General features: G+C 36.9%; 1 protein-coding gene across 1 annotated transcript; it reads left to right on the top strand.

Moving 5' to 3' along the window:
* The first annotated feature begins 2,771 nt into the window (after positions 1-2,771).
* On the top strand, positions 2,772-17,381 carry SPC25 (SPC25 component of NDC80 kinetochore complex). The gene is made up of 7 exons (XM_042952578.1): positions 2,772-2,881; positions 3,934-4,086; positions 4,191-4,256; positions 9,103-9,249; positions 9,696-9,800; positions 14,797-14,895; positions 17,169-17,381. The coding sequence occupies exons 2-7, from the start codon at positions 3,948-3,950 to the stop codon at positions 17,291-17,293; spliced, it is 681 nt and encodes a 226-aa protein (XP_042808512.1). The 5' UTR covers positions 2,772-2,881; positions 3,934-3,947; the 3' UTR covers positions 17,294-17,381.
* Positions 17,382-19,591: the final 2,210 nt, after the last annotated feature.

The following is a 19,591-nucleotide window of genomic DNA, read 5'->3' as shown; positions in this document are numbered from 1 at the left end:
CAAAGAGAGTTAGAACCTTCACTCAACAGCCTAATAAGGACCAGTGTAAAAACCCAGTAAGTAATTCATCGAGCTGGTGATCCAGTCAGCACCCCTCCATGAATCTTAGTAAGTAATGTATTCACTAATCTGGACCAGTGAAAACCTGAGAAATGAGGACCATTATTCATTCAGGTGAAATTATGAGATTCCCAATAGGTACAATTTTACTTTAAGATAAATATTACCAGAAATCAGAAGTCCTTGGACAAATATTTCTGAAATGAAAGAAGATATTACAGCAAACTATATGTCTAAGCTTATTAATAACAGTCCATAGGCTGGAAGCTGACTTACATTGTGATGTGTTAAGCGTTAGTAATAACCTGCCCTGGTTCTGTTGGTCTGAATTTAGCTTTTAGGATAGAATGCTCAATATCAGGTACTCCTGGGAAAGTTATTTACACATTTATTTTATCGTTGGTGTTTGGATCCTTTAATGATAATGAAAAAAATAGCAATAGAAACATTTTGGCCTATAATCGAGGGCTTTATCTTCACAAATATGTCATGGTCAGAGATAAAAATAATAATTTTAACTCCGTAATACAAGTCATATTTATTTTCCATTCTTTAAAGTGCATATCCTCTATGTTCTTTTCATATTGTTCTTTCCTCCTCGGCTTTACTAAGAAGGATGCAAATAGGAAGTCAATTTCATTTACTTGGAGGTCTTGACCAGTACAGGTTCCACACATCTTGCCCATCCTTTAGCAAATTCAAGTTGAATAGCTTGTGTCTCCTTCTAGTCCTCAAGGAACATAGCAGGTGACTCTAACAGAGTTCTAGTTACTCTAGAACTCTAGTTACTCTAGTTACTCTAGTTACTCTAGTTTGAAGTTCTGCAAGATAGTAATGTACTGTTATAGTAATCCCTCCAAATTAGAGAAGCTAGAAGAGTAGAAAAGAAGAGATTTTCTGTGAACAATAAGAATTTATTCTGAGGATCATCCGGATGTTTTTGTCCACTAATCATTGGAGTCAACTTAATAAGAGTAATCCACTAAAGTTCACCTTAGTTTAAAAGATATAGTTCTAGCCTTGCGTCAGTCATGAATATCTCAAAGCCTTGCTAATAAACTCTTTTTTTCCCATTTTGCTCATGGATCGGTCATGCTCTGCCAGATTCTATTAAGAATGCATTAGAGAGTTGGTCCAAGTATTATTCCAAGCTGAGGAACTAGTAATGACCTAAAGAAATTACTGACACTGTTTTCAGATTATTGTTTGAAGTTTAGTATCCATTATGTGGAAACTAAATTTGTTGTATTTGTTATATTGGCAAATTATTAAATGGTCTTATTTTTAATGGTAAATAACAACACCTAACTAATTAATTCAACTTGGATTGGGTGGGAGGGATGTATTCTATACTTATTCAGACTTACCAGAATCCATGTTTTTTTTTTTTTAAATCAGAATTCAGTAAGTAGTGTGATCATCTTGTAATGGGAGTTATATGTATTACCTCAGCTAAAATGAGTATTCAATTGCAAGATCTCTATTTCTTTGCCAACTTAGATTTTGTTCTATTTAAAGCCTTATTTTTATGTGTTTTAATATGACAATCTATTGCATAGGAGGTAGGTAGGGTATGAAATCATAAAAACAGGAAACCATTTTGAGTACTTATGTTATAGGGACTTCTTTTAAGGCATTTGCATTTATTATCTCTTTTAGTCTTCACATTGGGTATATGAAGGAAGAAGGTATTATTATTACTATTACCCTCATTTTACAGATGAGGAAACTGAGGTCCAATAGGCAAGTAACTTGCCCGAGGACAAACTTAGTAAATGATGGAGCCTGGATTTCAAACTCAGGCACTCTTACTGCAGAGTTGGAGCAGTTAGCCACTATCGATTAACTAGAGAAGTAAAATGCCTATGGAACATTAACACTTAGATCTCCCAACAATATCCTCAGAAACTCAGCACTTTAAAATAGTAACTCCTGCCCCTGCCTCCCTGCAACACCCCTTCCCCAATACACCCAAACAACCATGAAGATATTTTCTATTCTACCAACAGCATCACCATTCTTACAAATATAGAAGTTAAAAACCTTGAATTACTTTTGGCTTCTCTGCTTCTTTTCATTTTTAAATGCAACACAGACAGTCAGAGAGGATAGGTACCAATGAACTCGCCCATGAGAAAAAGTTTTGTGTCATTGAGTTTTCACCTGGGCAAGGACTACCAGTACTAGGTACTGCGTTTTGTTTCTGTTTCACATGCTCGAAAATAAGAGAATCAAGAAATTTTGGAAATGTTCATATTAGAAGTCAATACACACTAATGTTCCAACCACTTCCCAATGAAAAGTGATTAAATGATGAGACATATTAAAAAATGGTGTTTTCATTAGCTTTAGTATTTTCAATTAACTTTAAGCTACAGAGAGCATTAAAGAAGGCAGTATATACTTGGCAACAGAATGCGATTAAAGTTCAATATTTATATTTGTTGCAGAAATCTTTATTTGAAACAGATGAATGACGTGCTGGGGCGAGTCCTCCCGGAGCTATTAACACTTCACAAAGCAGAGCTGAGAGTCTGACTGTCTCTCAGAAAAAAAACTACAAATCCCAGAATGCACTTTCCCCTATATTTTTCCGCGAGAATCCCGGAGGGCTAGATTAACCAATCCCTTCATGGAGAGCCTAATTATCAGCCAATCTGAAGGCGAATGAGCGACCGGGGGCGGGAGGAGGAAGGCGCCCTAAAATTTGAAATAGGAAAGTTGGCGGGGCTGCGGGAGCTGGGTCTGGAGACCTGCTGTTGGCTTGAGTTGTTTCTGGTCTTGTGTGGGTTGGCGACGGGGCTCAGGTCTCCTGGAAAAGGTGAGAGAGTTGGGAGCTGACCAGGGTTCCTCGACCTGCCTGTCGCGATAGGGGAAAGTGTATTTCTGGGCTGGATTTGTTTTCGGGAGCGAAGTCTGTGAAATGCACGGCTTTGTTGTTTGCACTGCTGGGCTTCGCTGAGGCCGAAGGGTTCCGGGTTCCACCGAACGAGATGTGTGTGGCCTTCTTGGGAGGGTTTTGAGTTATTGGGATGGTTTTAGCGTTACAGAAAACTGGCGGGGCCTGGAGTCTTACCGGACATTGTTTTACAGAAGACCCTAAGGCCCAGAGAGTTCAGGGTGACTTGTACCTTTCCTGGACTAAGCCTACTAAATTCCCACTCCAAGTAGCCTTTTTAGTACTACTTTTTCTTTTCCTGATCTGGGTGGGAGGGAGAGGCGGGCTAGATATGTCTTATAGGGTCTTATCCTATGAGAGGGGGCCAGTCATCCGTCCATCTGGGACCTGGCTGGCAATCCAGGCTGGAATTCAAAAGATCAGAATTGGAAACGCCTTAAAAGTTACCAATTTTACTTGTGAGGAAACGGAGGCAGAGTCATTTTCCAGGGTCACAGAGCTGTATGAGTGTCTTGTGCAGTTAAACTACTAACAAGTCCCTAGGAGGTAAGGATGTCCTTCCTGGAATCTTGCATCTTAACTGTAATTAAGTCCAGATGGCTTGATCCGCCCTGGAATAGCTAGAGTTAAAAGTAAGCTGCTTGGGTCACCTGGATGGCTCTGTCAGGTTAAGCATCCTACTTAGGCTCACAGTTCCTGAGGTTGAGCCCTGTATGGGCTCTGCACTGACAGCTTGGAGCCTGGAGCCTGCTTGGGATTCTGTGTCTTCCTCTTTCTGCCCCTCCCCTGCCTGTACTCTCTTTCTCTCTCAAGAACAAGTAAATATTTAAAAAGTAAGATATCCTTTTTAAAAAAAGCAAGCTGCTAATTATTTCCTAGCAAAAGTCAAACTGCCAAAATATGCTTGATTGGAATATGAGCTTGATTTTATTTCAACAACTTATAAAAAATACAATCAATGTTTTGTTTTGTAGCATTCTCTTACAAGATGATAGAGGATGAACTGGCACTATTTGATAAAAGCATAAATGAATTTTGGAATAAATTCAAAAGCACTGTCAGTGACACGTCCTGTCAAATGATGGGACTAAGAGATACCTACAAAGACTCCATCAAAGCACTTACAGGTAACTAAAGTTAACTTGTAACATGCTGCTTTGTTGTTCTTGTTTTTTTTTTTTTTTATGTTATTTCAGCTGAATCGAAACTTCAATTCCAATTTCTCTTTCAGAAAAGCTGTCTGTGAAATTAAAGGAAGAAGAACGAATGGTTGAGATGTTTCTGGAATATCAAAATCGTAGGTGACAAACTATAGATCACAGAGGGTTTTTTAGATTAAACATCTGTATGCAATCCCTCATACAAGTAAAACAATATACTGTGGGGCACCTGGGTCGGTCACTTGACTTTTTTTTTTTTTTTTTTTTAATTTTTTTTTTTAATGTTTATTTATTTTTGAGACAGAGAGAGACAGAGCATGAATGGGGGAGGGGCAGAGAGAGAGGCAGACACAGAATCGGAAGCAGGCTCCAGGCTCTGAGCCATCAGCCCAGAGCCTGACTCGGGGCTCGAACTCACGAACCATGAGATCGTGACCTGAGATGAAGTCGGACGCTCAACCGACTAAGCCACCCAAGCGCCCCAGTTGACTCTTAATCTTCGCTCGGGTCTTGATCTCAGGGTTGTCAGTTCGGGTCCCGTGTTGGGGTCTGCACTGGGCATGAAGCCTACTTTAAAAAAAAAAAAAAAAAAGGAAAAGGAAAAAAAACAGTGTATTGTGTGTGTGTGCATATATATATATGCAGATACATATATAAAAATAATAAACATTTATGTATCTGCAACCCAGCTTAAGAAATAGAACATCTTATATAATACTTTTCTCTAATCCTACCTTCCAGAACTAACCTATTAATATTTAGTATTGTATTTTTGAATGTTATATAAATGGCATCATTTTCTGTATATTCTGTCCCTTTTTTTATTCATCACTGTGCTTGTGATCATCTATGCTGATGTGTAAATGACAATTTTTTGAAAAACAGGTTTGTTTTCCCATTGGAAATCATAGACTGGGGTTTAAAAAGCAGGAATTCTTCAGTTCTTCAGTTCTTTCCCTTAGGGGAAAGAATCTGGATTAACCATGTATTGGAGAAGGAGCCACTGTTACTCTCAGGAGAGGACACTGATCTGGATACATTTGGGGAGTAGGGAAGGTGGAGGGAACTCATTCACTCACCACATATTTGTTGAGCAACTACTTTGCATCTTCAAAGAAGATACTGCAGAGAACAAATTGTTCAAAAATTCTGGCCTGCCTAGAGCATCTGTTGCTTCTATATTATTATAAGGAGGAAGACCATCTGTTCAAAGTGAGAGGCGTTTACTGTGGACCAGGCTCTTAAATCCTAAAATCCTAAGGACACCTGGGAGGCTCAGTTGGTTAAGTGTCTGACTCTCAATTTCAGTTCAGGGCATCATCCCAGGGTAGTGGGAATCAAGCCCCTTCTTCAGACTCCAGGGTGGGCGTGGAGCCTGCTTAAGATTCTTTCTCTCCATCTCCTCTGCTTCTTGCCCTCTGGCACTCACTCTCTCAAAAAAAAAAAAAAAAAAAAAAAAAAAAAAGAACAAAAGTCCTGAAATCTTTACAAGACCAAAATTATCCCTTTTTTCAGATGAAAAAAAATTGAAGCTCACTGAGGTTACAAAACTTGGTTAAGGTCATACATTTGATAGATACAAGCTCTAGGATTGCAGCCAAATGTCTGCTCCCTCTAGTGTACCATAAAACAATCTTTCCACATGGAAGGGAAAACTCAAGGGAGGATTTATGTGGTGAGTAGTAGTGAAAGTTTGAAATATCTGCCCTAGAGAATAAAAGAGGCAACTGACAGTGTATACATGAGTTATGCCATATCAAGGGCCCTTACATTTATACTGGCACAAATCCATACAGTTCTTTACATGTTATAATAAAAACACTGACATATATGGTATTTATGTATCACTTAATAATTTAAAAGTTTCTGTATTATTATTGTGTACTCTAACCCTGTGAGTTAAAGAAATAGGGTGGTCATTATTATCGTCCTTTTATAAGAGTCTCCAAAGTTATAATTTGAGCAAGGTCCTTGGGTAACAACTGAAGAGCCAGATTGGAACTGATACTTTTGGACTTTTAATATGTATCTCTTTTGCCATACATGTCTCCTTAATTATTTTTAAGTGCATTTTTCCATAGTGGCTACTCTGGAAAATAATATGCAGGGTTCCTCAGAAAATTAAAACTACCATATGATCCAGTAATTCTATTTCTGGGTGTTTATCAGAGGAAACCAAAAACACTAACTCAGGAAAACATCTGTACACTTGTTTGTTTGTTTATTTGTTTGTTGAGAGACAGCTAGCGGGAGAGGGGCAGAGGAAGAGAGAATCTTAAGCAACCTTCACAGTTGGCGTAGAGCCCGAGGTGGAGTTTGATCCCAGGCTCAATCCACGATCCTGGGGTCATGACCTGAGTCGAAATCAAGAGTTGCATGCTCAACTAATGGAGCCATCCAGGTACCCCTGAGAGGATATTCTACCTTATTAATATGCCATATTTATTTAATGATTTACTCATTAGCCATTTAGGATGTTTTCAGCTTTTCATCATTATAAATAATACTGAACACAATCTTATGTATATAAATACTTGCATACATCTTATTTTCTTAGGTTAACTTGTAAAAATGAAATAACTGTATTAAAGGACATGAATATCCTTAAAACTTGTTTTGCAATGTCAAAAATATTCCACAAGGACTCTAGTATTTTCCATTCTTCTCGACACCAGCTGTCATTTTTGTAAACATTGTTGTAATAAATGAAAATTGGTATGTTACTTGCTTTATTTGCATTTCTGTGATTACTACTCAGGTTAAATTGTCTTTCATGTTTATTAGCCGTCTGCATTCTACATTTCCTCCATTTATCTCTTTGTTTTTGTCTTAGGAATTTATATTTGTGTCTTTTTTAGATTAAGAACTGTTCAGGGAGGGTGTTTAATGGTCAAAAGCATGACCTTTGAGGTCAAGTCCTGAGTTTGAATCCAGGTCTTAACTATTTTTTGCATCCTAGCAAATAAAACTTTTGGGCAAGTTACTCAACTGCTGAGCCTTTTCCTTTTTTAAATTAGAACTGCATAATGTATTATGAAATTTAAGTAAATTTATGGAAATATAAGGTGTCGAACAAAGTTCCTAGCATATAGTAGAGTTTTATGTTTATTTGAATCAAATATGAGGTGTTTTGCCCACTTATTAACTGTTATGTAGCTGGTATATGACTTTCTCTTTGATTTCTTTTTGCCTTTTAGTAAAAAGGTCTTTCCCCACAGGAAAGGCTAATTTTATATTCAGATACTGCCTTTTAGGTTTGCAAGATTTCATTTTATATTTAAATATTTAATATACATGGAATTTATTTTGGATTTCAGCAGGGTTTGGGAAACTGTCCACCACTTGATTTATGATATTTCATTTTTCATGTTTCCCAAAGATACCAGTGTTTGTTTGGGAATGCCTTTTTTGTTTAACTGAGCTGTATGTCGTTTCTTCAGCTAGTACTCCATTATTGTGTTAAAAGTGTCACAATCACACATGTTAAATCTGGTGGGACAAGTACCTTTCCTTGTTATTTCTCTTACCATATTTCCTTAACTGCTCTCTCCTGTGTACTCATCAGATAAATTTTATAATTTTGTTAGATCTTCCTCTTCCCTTCCCTCCGGAGTCCATTGGGATTGCATCAAATGTAGAAATGAATTTGGGAAATACTGACATCTTTATAATATTTAGAAGCATAAAATGTCTCTCCATATATATAGGTTATTTGTTTCAGACAAGTTTTGCATTATTTTTTCATAAAGGGCCTACATTTCTTAATTTAGATTATTCCTGGATGTTTTGTTTGTTATTAATGTAAATGAAGTTTCACCCTTCCTACCTCTCTCTTTCCCTCTCTTCCTTCACTTTTTTAAAAAAAATTTTTTTAATGTTTGTTTATTTTTGAGACAGAGACAGAGCATGAACAGGGGAAGGGCAGAGAGAGAGAGAGGGAGACACAGAATCCGAGGCAGGCTCCAGGCTCTGAGCTGTCAGCACAGAGCCCCATGCGGGGCTCGAACTCACGAACCGGACCGTGAGACCATGACCTGAGACAAAGTCAGATGCTTAACCGACTGAGCCACCCAGGCGCCCCATCTCTTCCTTCACTCCTTTTTGTCTTTTTGGTGTTTTCCAGAACCATTTATACTGCATTATAATGAATTGTTTCTTTAAAGTACTGTGTAAAAACATTTCCAGATTTGGTTGTCTTTGATGGTGGGCTTTATTTATGTACTTATTTGAAGAGTATTGCTGCAAGCGTCATGACCTGATTTTCTTTTTGTGGTTTAATTTGGTATTCTCAGGGCAACTGGGTGGCTCAGTCGGTTAAGCGTCTGACTTCAGTTCAGGTCATGATACCGCCGTTTGTGAGTCCGAAACCCACGTCAGGCTCTGTGCTGACAGCTCGGAGCCTGGAGCCTGCTTTGCATTCTATGTCTCCCTCTCTCTCTCTGCCCCTCCCTGCTCATGCTCTGTTTCTCTCTCTCAAAAGTGAATAAAAAAATTTTTTTTTAAATAATAATTTGGTATTCTCATTTTAAAAAAGTTTTGTCTCATTTTTATTTTCAAAGACAAATAGGAAAGAATAGGATTTTTTTTTCCTTTTCTTTATAATTTTTGAACCATTAGAAAGCGCTTATCAGTTAAAACATTTTTGGGGCACCTGGGTGGCTCAGTCGGTTAAGCATCCGACTTCTGCTCAGGTCATGATCTCACAGTTCCTGAGGTCAAGCCCCGCATGGGGCTCTGTGCTGACAGCTCAGAGCCTGGAACCTGCTTCAGATTCTGTCTCCCTCTCCCTCACTCATGCTCACTTGCGTGCGCTCGCTCTCTCTCTCTCTCTCTCAAAAGTAAATAAATAAATAAAATAAGTAAGTAAATAATACACTCTTTATTAATCCTAATGAAAGTCAATATTTCAGTCTTTTCTTACCAGAGATAGATATTGGAGAACAAAGTATATATATTCTAGCTAATACTTTGTACTTCTTACAGAGATCTGTAGGCGGAATAAGCTGATTCAAGAAAAAAAAGACAACTTGTTAAGATTGATTGCTGAAATAAAAGACAAAAATGAGAAACTAGAAGTATTGACTGCAAATATTCAGGATCTTAAGGAAGAATATGCTAGGAAGAAGGAAAGTAAGTTTCTAGTTGTACACATATTTAAAACAGTAAATTTCAAAGTGGTGATGGTTCACAATTATCTGTCTCTTGCCTTCTCTCCAGTTCATAGTAAAAATGGGTAACACATCTCAGGGGCATAGCCAGCCACTCATTTCTGCAAGGAAGCTGTCTGCTAAATAAATAAGTTAAATAAGTGGGTTTTATTTTCTTTTGTTTTACTTAAGGGTCCTTTTGATTTTTTAATGTAACCAGAGTCATAATGCAATTGATGTGGGAGCTTAATTAAACAGAGTGGGGGACAGTTTCATTGGAGAAGCCATAGTATAATTTATGTAACAAAGTTAATGATCACACATTCTCTTCCAGGAACTATTAAGCACACTCTTTATGCTGCAAAGTGTCTGTCTAAAAATCCTTCATATTCAAATATGTGTATTTCTTTTTTTTTTTTTTAATCATAGCTATTTCTGCTGCTAACAAAGCTAATGAAGAGAAGTTGAAAAGGCTACAGAAATCTGCAGACTTGTATAAAGATCGACTTGGACTAGAAATTAGAAAAATTTATGGTGAGTATATTAACGTAAGTAAAACACACGAGATTAGAAAGGTGTGTGTTTTCTTAAGTAGAGAAGAATTTTTAAAATATTTTCAAATAAAATAATTGACCACATTATTAACTTTTTAGGAAACAGGAAAGAATTTAAAAATTTTTTATCACCGTAACATAATTACTGATGCCTTGGTTATTTATCATCCAGTATTGTAATAAATGTATGTTTGGCATGATTGCCAACATGAAAGTAATTTTTGTTCCTTGTTCTTCCTGGTATTCTATGATCAGCATTTTTCCAGTTGCTATAGCCTTCCCATGGTAATTTTAAAATAGCGACGTAATAATTCATTCCATTAATGTCTCTTAATTTATGCAATCTTTTATCTACCTAATACAGGTATTGTTTCTAACTTAACGTTCAGATTCTGCCAGTGTTTCAGTTTTAGAAGTACTATAGTGAATACAGACTTATCCATTTCTTTTGTATAATTTCCGTGGAATTCCTAGGGAGGCATTACTGGGGTAAAGCGTGTAAATATTTTAATGACCGTGATGTGTGGTGTATGTGGCAGTTTATAGCACTACTCACGGTGTTAGCAGCCCCCAGGATCACCGTCAGTTTTGGGGATTCGCTAGAAAGACTTACAGGATGCAGCATAGAATCAGTCATATTGACGGCTCAGATGTATGGCAGAAACTGCAATAAACTGCAGAACAGCCCCAAAAAGGCACTGGGGCAAAGTCTAAAAGAAACACTTTTTTCAGGCATAGTTTTTTAAGAGTCCTAACCCAGCAGAGTCACACAAGACATGCTTATTAATTCCTTTAGCATTGAATGTGACGATACACGGGAAGGGTTGTCTACCAGGGAAGTTCATCAGAGACTCAGGAAGCTTGTGCTGGTTTTCCCTGCACTTCGCCCTATGTGTTTTTTTCCTCTTGCTGATTTTGCCATAGTCTTTCGCTGTGATAAATTATAGCCCTGTGTATGACCCTCTGGTGTATCGTATGAGTTCTCTTAGCAAATCTTCAAACCTAGGGTGGTTTGGGGGACTCCTAACACACCAGCCAAGGGCCAGCTTGCAAGCAGACCTTTGTAAGATTCTAAGGATAGCATCATCAGGCCTGCCGCGTTAATTCTTTTGTGCACACCTCTCTACGATGTAAAGTGTACCCACTTCATTGTATTCTTGCCAGAATTGTATTTTGTTTGTTTGTTTGTTGTTGTTTGGCAGCAAAGTAGATATAATTGGAGCATTGTTTTTTAAGTGCATTTCTTTATTAATGAACAGGTAAACTTTTCTTCTGAATATTTACTGTATTTCTTAGATTTTTTGGTCTCTTCATTCATATATCTATTAGTCTTTTTTGTGCCCCCCCCATCTGTTGAAATAAGCTTTTAATAAAAAAGTTAAATTTTATTAAAATAAAATATTAAATTTTATTAAAAATATTAAATTAAACTTTTTTTAAATGTTTATTGATTTTTGAGAGAGAAAAAGAAAAAGCATGAGTGGGGGATGGGCAGAGAAAGGGAGACAGAGGATCTGAAATAGGAGTTGCACTGACAGCAGAGAGCTTGATGCAGGGCTCGAACTCATGAACTGTAAGATCACGATCTGAGCCGAAGTCGGACACTTAACCAACTGAGCCACCCAGGTACCCCCCAAATATTAACCTTTTGATTAGAGGGAAATACAGGGTCCAACTCTGAATTTTTGATCCATTGGACTCACTGTCATCCTGAGGTGTTTTGGGGTCAGAAAGCTTTAAAATTATTTTCAGATTTAAAATTAGAACTTTCTCCACAAATATCATATGACTTCACTCATATGAGGACTTTAAGACACAGAATAGATGAACATAAGGGAAGGGAAGCAAAAAATGATGTCAAAACGGAGGGGGACAAAACGCAAGGGACTTTTAAATATGGAGAATGAGCAGAGGCTTACTGGAGGGGTTGTGGGAGGGGGGATGGGCTAACTGGGTAAGGGACATTAAGGAATATACTCCTGAAATCATTGTTGCACTATATGCTAACTAACTTGGATGTAAATTAAAAAAAATAAAAATTAGAATTTTCTCATGGCACCTGGATCGCTCAATGGGTTAAGCATTCAACTCTTGGTTTCAGCTCAGGTGATGATTTCACAATTCATGGGTTCAAGCCCCAAGCTGGGCTCCGTGCTGACATTGCAGAGCCTGCTTGGGATATTCTGTCTCTCTGTCTCTCTCTCTCTCTCTCTCTCTCTCTCTCTCTCTCTGTACCCCTCCCTTGTTCATCTGTATTCCTCTCTCTCAAAATAAGTAAAGAAACATTTACAAAAGAATTAGAACTTTTCATAGCCCTCAAAGTCAGGAAATAATCCTTTTTTAAAAAGGATTTTAAAAAGAATTTTAAAAGGATTTTAAAAGAGAAACCCAAATTAAACTCTTTGTTATCTTATGATGTCTTTTTTCCTTGGCATACATCTCTTCCATTACCATTAACACTTTTTTTTTCTTTTCAACTTTTTATTTAAATTGTAGTTAGTTAACATACAGTGTGCAATATTGCTTTCAGGAGTAGAACCCAATGATTCATCACTTACATACAATACCCAGTGCTCATCACATCAAATGCCCTCCTTAATACCCATCACCCATCTAGCCCATCCCCAACCACCTCCCCTCCAGCAACCTTCAGTTTGTTCTCTATAGTAAAGAGTCTCTTATGGTCTATTTCCCTCCACCCCTCTTCCCATATGTTCATCTATTTTGTTTCTTAAATTTCAGATATGAGTGAAATCATATGGTATTTGTCTTTCTCTGATTTATTTCACTTAGCATAATACACGCTAGCTCCATCCACATCACTGCAAATGGCAAGATTTCATTCTTTTTGATGGCGGAGTAGTATTCCTGTGTGTGTGTGTGTGTGTGTGTGTGTGTGTGTGCACGCGCGCGCGTGCACATGCCATTCAAAAGTCGATGGACATTTGGGCTCTTTCCATAATTTGGCTATTGTTGATAATGCTGCTAAAAACATTGGGGTGCATGTTTCCATTCAAATCAATATTTTTGTCCTTTCAATAAATATCTAGTAGTGCAGTTGCTGGATCATACAGTAGTTCTATTTTTAACTTTTTAAGTAACTGTTCTCCAGAGTGGCTGCACCAGTTTGCATTCCCTCCAACAGAGCACAAGGGTTCCCCTTTCTCCACATCTTCGCCAACAGCTATTAACACTTTTAAAAATCTGGTCTACTGATGTAATTATTTCATTTTGAATAAAAATGCAAGACAAATGTTTTTCAAAGTTTCTGAACTTTACTTTTTTATAATTAAAAGCATTTTTTAAATGAAATTTACTAATTTTTTATTTTGTAGAGCAAAACTAAAATGCATGTGAGTTTCTACTTTGTGGCTGCCATTTTTCTTATTAAAAAAATGTTTAATGTTTTTGAGAGAGCGTGAGAGCACATGAGTAGGGGGAGGAGTAGAGAGAGAAGGAGACAGAATTGGAAGCAGGCTCCAGGCTCTATGCTGACAGCTCGGGCTCAAACTCACGAGCTGTGACAGCTCAGGGGCTCAAACTCACCATGATCTGAGCTGAAGTCGGATGCTTAACCAACCCAGGCACCTCTGTGGCTGCCATTTTTAATTTCTTCTGGGCATTTACTCCTTTGGGAACATTTGGAGGTCTTTTGGAAAAATAGGCTTTAATTGCAGATAGCTATGTAGAAAAAGTCAAATCTGTTCAATATTTTTTATTGTGATAAAACTACATGACATAGAATTTGCCATTTTAACTATTTTTTATTGTACAATTCTGTAGCATTACATTAACAGTGCTGTGCAACCATCACCACTATTTCCAGAATTCTTTAATACCACAAACAGAAATTCTGTGCCCATTAAACAATAACTTATTCCTCCTTCCCCAGCCCCTGATAACTTCTACTTACTGTCTCTCTAAATTTACCTATTCTAAGTATTTCATGTAGGTGGAATCATACAGTATTTGTCCTGTTCTTTTGTGTCTGGATTATTGTATTTAGCATGATGTTTTCAAGGTTCATTCATGTTGTAGCATGTATCAGAAGTTCATTCCTTTTTATTACCAAATGATATTCTGTTGTGACTATACCGTATTTTGTTTCTTTAGTCATCTGTCAGTGAACACAGTTATTACCACCTTTTGGCTGCTGTGAGTAATGCTGCTATAAGCATTGGCATCGTTATTTGAGTCCCTATTCTCTATTCTTTTTTTGATATGTACTGAGGAGTGGAGTTACTGGGTCATTGCAATTCTTTATGTAACTTTTTGAGGAACTGCCAAGCTGTTTTCCGCAGCTGCAACGCCATTTTACATTCCTACTAGCAATGTCCTGATTTCTCCATGTCTTCATTCACACTGTTCTTTTCTTTTTTCTTGTTTTGTTTTGTTTTGTTTTTTGTTTTGTTATAGCTGTCCTGGTGGGTATAAAATAATATCTCATTGTAGTTTTGGGTTGCATTTCCCCAGTGATTAGTGGTATTGAGCATCTTTCCATGTGCTTATTATTGGACATTTGTATCTATTCTTCGGAGAAATACTTACTCAAGTCCTTAGTCCAGTTTTTAATTGGATTGCTTTTCTTTTAGTTGTTCAGTTGTAGTTCTTTTAAATGTATTCTCTATATTAAGTCCATATCCGAGATAGGATTTGCAAGTATTTTCTCCCATTCTGTGGGTTATCTTTCCACTGCCTTGGTAATATCCTTTAAAGGACAAAAGTTTTTAATTTTGATGAAGTCTAATCTATCAGTTCTTTTCTTTTGTTACTTGTGTTTTTGTATCATGTTTAAACTGTAATTCATTTAAAACTAATTTGTAACTTGTACATTTGGAGGCTTGGTTAAGTGTATATATACACATACGTTTAGCAGTCTAGATACTGATTAAGGACAGAGGTGAGAAAGCTCATCTCCATTGAAAGGCTTGGCACAATAAAATATTCTCACACCAAATAATTTAATTTTTTTTCAGGTGATAAGTTGCAGTTTATATTTACTAATATTGACCCTAAGCATCCTGAGAACCCTTTTATGTTTTCCCTCCACCTAAATGAAGCAAGGGAATATGAGGGTATGTATTCCTCTCTCTTAACTGATATTTTTTTTTTTAATTTTTTTTTTCAATGTTTTTTATTTATTTTTGGGACAGAGAGAGACAGAGCATGAACGGGGGAGGGGCAGAGAGAGAGGGAGACACAGAATCGGAAACAGGCTCCAGGCTCCGAGCCATCAGCCCAGAGCCCGACGCGGGGCTCGAACTCACGGACCGCGAGATCGTGACCTGGCTGAAATCGGAGGCTTAACCGACTGCGCCACCCAGGCGCCCCTCTCTTAACTGATATTTAAGACTGGCATCCAAAAGGTTATCTGACTCAGCATATAGAGTAATATGAAGGAGCGGTGCCTGGGTGGCTCAGTCGGTTAAGTGTCTGACTCTTGGTTTCGGCTCAGGTCATGATCTCACAGTTTTGTGAGTATGAGCCCCATGTTGGGCTCTGTGCTGACCCTGAGGAGCCTGCTTGGAATTCTCTCTGTCTCTGTTTCTGTCTCTCTCTCTGCCCCTCCCTTGCTAGCACTCTGTCTCTTTCAAAATAAATAAATAAACTTAAAAAAATAAAGTAATATGAAAGAAAGTAATGTTCCCACAAGGTGTCCCTTTCTTTGCCAGCTTGCTTCATGGGATAGGGTCTTCTAAAGGCTGTGAATGTAGTTTCGATTTATAGTTATTATCTAGGAGCCTTAATATGTAACTTCTATTCAGGATGGCACAGTGCCACCTTGGTAGAAAAGTCTAAAAGACCACTGATCACTGCATTTCATATGCAAGTATGAATTATCCTTTTAGAGAACATAAAACTATAAAGGATATGACTATATAAATGTGAATATTATAATGTATTCAAGTAGGTGATTTTAAAAGCAAATGCTAAGTCATCAGAATGTGATCATTTATTTTCCCAAAAATCAATTTAAGAAATATTATCCTCTCCTGAAAAATCGCACACATTGGTAATTTAGCTCACCTACTGATTCTCCAGCAGGCCAGAAAGGCATCGATTTATGGGGAATATATGTGATTGGTAATAGTTGGAACTAGAAGAGAATGGAAATATATTTATCTCTCTTTAATTCTTGGGCCCCTTTTAAAGTAATTTTTAATTTATTGGAATTCAGAAAAATGGTTCTCAGCTCATTAGACCTGTGTTCTCATCTGAAAGCATTTGTAGCACACATACACTCAGGAGGACTGCTGAGTTGTCTCCTTAATGTGCCCCGGTGACTTGATCCTCATTCTCATGGAATTTGTATTTAGGAACCTAATTCATGTGCAAATTTTTTCTCTCTGTAAATATCTTCTAATGAGTGCTAAAGTTTCAAAAGCAAACCCCAAAACCCACATACCTTGCATATCCTCTCTTGCTACATAGGGTCATGGTATTTGATAGTGTGTTAAAATAGAATCTACAGTGTGATTTTGAACCAAGTGCCTTTTGTTCTTTCTCTGCTGTGGTCCTGGTCCTTGTGTCCTAAACAATCTCTGCCAAAGAACTGGAAATCTGATATGGTTGACTTTCTTCCCCTTGGGCAAAGGACCAAATTGTTGGGAGAGAAAGCTGAATCATTCCTTTCCTTTGACCACCCTCACTGGAGATTTGTTTACAATTTGTATAACTGCATGTTGAGAGGTGTACCGTTATTTGTGACTTTGTGTCACATTTGATTAGTAGGTCCTGTAAATACCACTTTTAGAATAGCAACCATATTTTCTAGTGAACACTTGTAAAACCTTAGATTTTTTCCCCATAATTGTAAATTACTAAAAGTTGTCATTGAAAGCTGTTCTTTTTTTGATCCAGTGGCCAGGAACTAGAATTCAAGCCAAAAGTTTACAGAGAAAACTGACTTAACAGTTAAAAAAACAAAACAAAACAAAAAACCCAACATACACACGTGCGCGCGCACACGCGCGCACACACACACACACACACACACACACACACACACACCTGTTAAAACAGTTTAGTTAAAATGTAAGAAAGATGACTGGAAATGGCATTCTGTTCTTTTTATCACTGAGTTCTTGAATCCCTTGACTACCATCTGTTTAAATTTAAAGTACAATTATAATACTTAAGACTTTAATATTTACAGATTAAACAAAGAAAAGGTCCAAAAGATAGTTAGGATATGAAAATCAAGTGTATCTGTTGTTCTATGCTGGAAGCATTTCAGTAAAATGGAATTGAAATAATTTGAATCAGATGAAAGCATCTAAGTTAGAAACACTTCTCTCCCATAAAAAATCTCATTCACATTATCTTCCCTTTTCTTTTTTTCTTCTAGTGTCAGATAGTGCTCCTCATCTTGAGTGCCTAGCAGAATTTCAAGAGAAAGTAAGGAAGACCAACAATTTCTCGGCTTTTCTTGCCAATGTCCGGAAAGCTTTTACTGCTATGGTTTATAATTAATATATGAATAGTATATAAACACTTTATTTTTCTTCCCTATTGTGTATCTCTTTTAAAAGAATTCTCATTATCCACTGTTTGCTTGTAATTCTTTTGTATTTTTGTAACATTTCTGTGTGTTTTATTTCTTTAAATTATTTTAACTAAAATCTTAAATAAAATTTATAAAGTCAAATGTGTTCTTTTTAAGATGAAAGATAGTATACTATGATAAATGTGTGAGGGGATGCATATATATATATATATATATATATATGTATATATATATATATATATATATATATATTAGGAAGAGAGTTTCAGAGCACTTCCCCTCAGTTGCCTCTTATGCCTAGGACTTGGCTCAGAGCTCTGCTTACCATCATATAGCCGTAGAATTTATCTGAAAAGAATGCTATGGGTTGGTAGGAATGTTATCACTGGCCCATCTCAGTGTGCAGGCCAGCTTTTAGAAACCATTGATTGGGATTTTTCTGCAGAGATAAAAAGCTAATAAACTGCCCTAGAGATTGGAGTGTGTGCTACTAACAAAGACTTTTTTTTTCAACATTTTATTTTTTTAATATCAAATATTTAATATATAAATATTAAACAACATACTAATATACAAGCAGTAGGCCAAATAAGGAATCAAACGGCAAATCAAAATATGTGAAAACAAAAGAAAAAGAAAACACAATATTCTAAAACCTATGGGATGCAGCAAAAGCAGATTTTAGAGTGAAATTTATGCCATAAATGGTTGTACTAAGAAAAATGGTTTAAATAATATTGCACCCCAAGAAACTAAAAAAAGGTTAGCCAATATTTAGTAGAGGAAGCAAATAAAAATTGGGAATGAACTAGAGACCAGAATAAACAATAACATAACATTGAAAGTAATGACCAGATTTCTAAAAAAAAAAATGAACAAAATTGGCAATACATAGTGTGATAACAGATTACTATAAACCATCACTAACAAATCAATTTCTAAAACTTAGGGGGAAAGCCCAGGTAATTCCAAAAAATGCACAAGTTACTGAAATTGAATCATGAATCTTGAATCCAGGAAACAGGAAATCTTAGATCAAGAATAAGAATGAAAGCTGAATTAGGAATCAAAAATCTCCCATCACAGAAAAGCCTAAGACTACATGGTTTCATTGGTGAATTCTACCAAACATTTAAATGAATAATTAATGACAACTTGTATCAAAATCTTACAAATACTGGAATAGAGGGAACACGTTCAAATCATTCTATGAAGCCAGTATTACCCTAACACTAAAGCAGGATAAAAACAATATGGGAACAGAAAAGTATTTGTCGGATATAAGTACTGCTACTCTGGCTTGCTTTTGACATCTATTTGCATGATAAATATTTCCCCACCCCCTCACTTTCAACCTGCAGATGTCTTAAGGTTCATAATGAGTCTCTTGTAGGTAGCATATAGATGGGTCTTGTTTTTTTATCCTTTCTGGCACCCTATGTCTTTTGATTGGGACCATTTAGTACATTTATATTCAAAGTAATTATTGGCATGTGTTTATAGCCATTTTATTACTTGTTTTTTCATTGTTTCTGGAGATTTTCTCTGATCTTGTCTGTCACTTTTGGTCTCTCCTTTGCACTCAAGGAGTCCTCTTTAATATTTATTGCAGATCTGGTTTAGTGGTCATGAACTCCTTCAGTTTTTGTTTGTCTGGGACACTCTTTATCTCTCCTTCTATTCTGAATGATAGCCTTGCTGAATAGAGTATTCTTGGCTGCAGTTTTTTCCCATTTAGCACTTTGAATATATCATGCCACTCCCTACTGGCTTGCCAAGTCTCTGTTGAGAAATCTCTAGCTAGCCTTATGGATTTTCCCTTGTGAATTAAGGACTTCTCTTGTCTTGCTGCTTTTAAGACTTCTTTCTTTATCATTATATTTTGCAGATTTAATTAGAATATGCCCAGGTGTTGGCCTGCTTTTGTTGATTTCGATGGGAGTTCTCTGTGCCTCTTGGATATGGATTTCTCCTTCCTTGCCCAGATGAGGGAGATTTTCTGCTTCCCTTCCTTTCCCTTCCCTTCCCTTCCCTTCCTTCTTTTCTCTTTTTTTCTTTTCTATGCTTTTCCCTTCTATTCTTTTCTTTTCAGAGAGAAAGAGCATGTGAGTCAGGGAGAGGGACAGAGGGAGGGAGGGAGAGAGAGAGAGAATCCTAAGCAGGTTCCATGCTCAGTGCAGAGCCCAACACCGAGCTCAATCCCATCTGGGATCATGACTCAAGCTGAAATCAAGAGTTGGACACTCAACCTACTGTGCCACCCA

The sequence above is a fragment of the Panthera leo genome, chromosome C1 (assembly GCF_018350215.1).
Source record: "Panthera leo isolate Ple1 chromosome C1, P.leo_Ple1_pat1.1, whole genome shotgun sequence".
Lineage (NCBI taxonomy): Eukaryota > Metazoa > Chordata > Mammalia > Carnivora > Felidae > Panthera > Panthera leo.
Note: the sequence above shows the minus strand (reverse complement) of the source record. Positions and strands in the feature narration are given on the sequence as shown.

Bases quoted from the DNA above. Each gene is read 5' to 3' on its own strand.
- SPC25 (XM_042952578.1), top strand. From the start codon at position 3,948: ATGATAGAGGATGAACTGGCACTATTTGATAAAAGCATAAATGAATTT. The intron at 4,087-4,190 runs GTAACTAAAGTT...TTTCTCTTTCAG, and splicing joins CTCCATCAAAGCACTTACAG to AAAAGCTGTCTGTGAAATTA. The intron at 14,896-17,168 runs GTATGTATTCCT...TTTTTCTTCTAG, and splicing joins TGAAGCAAGGGAATATGAGG to TGTCAGATAGTGCTCCTCAT.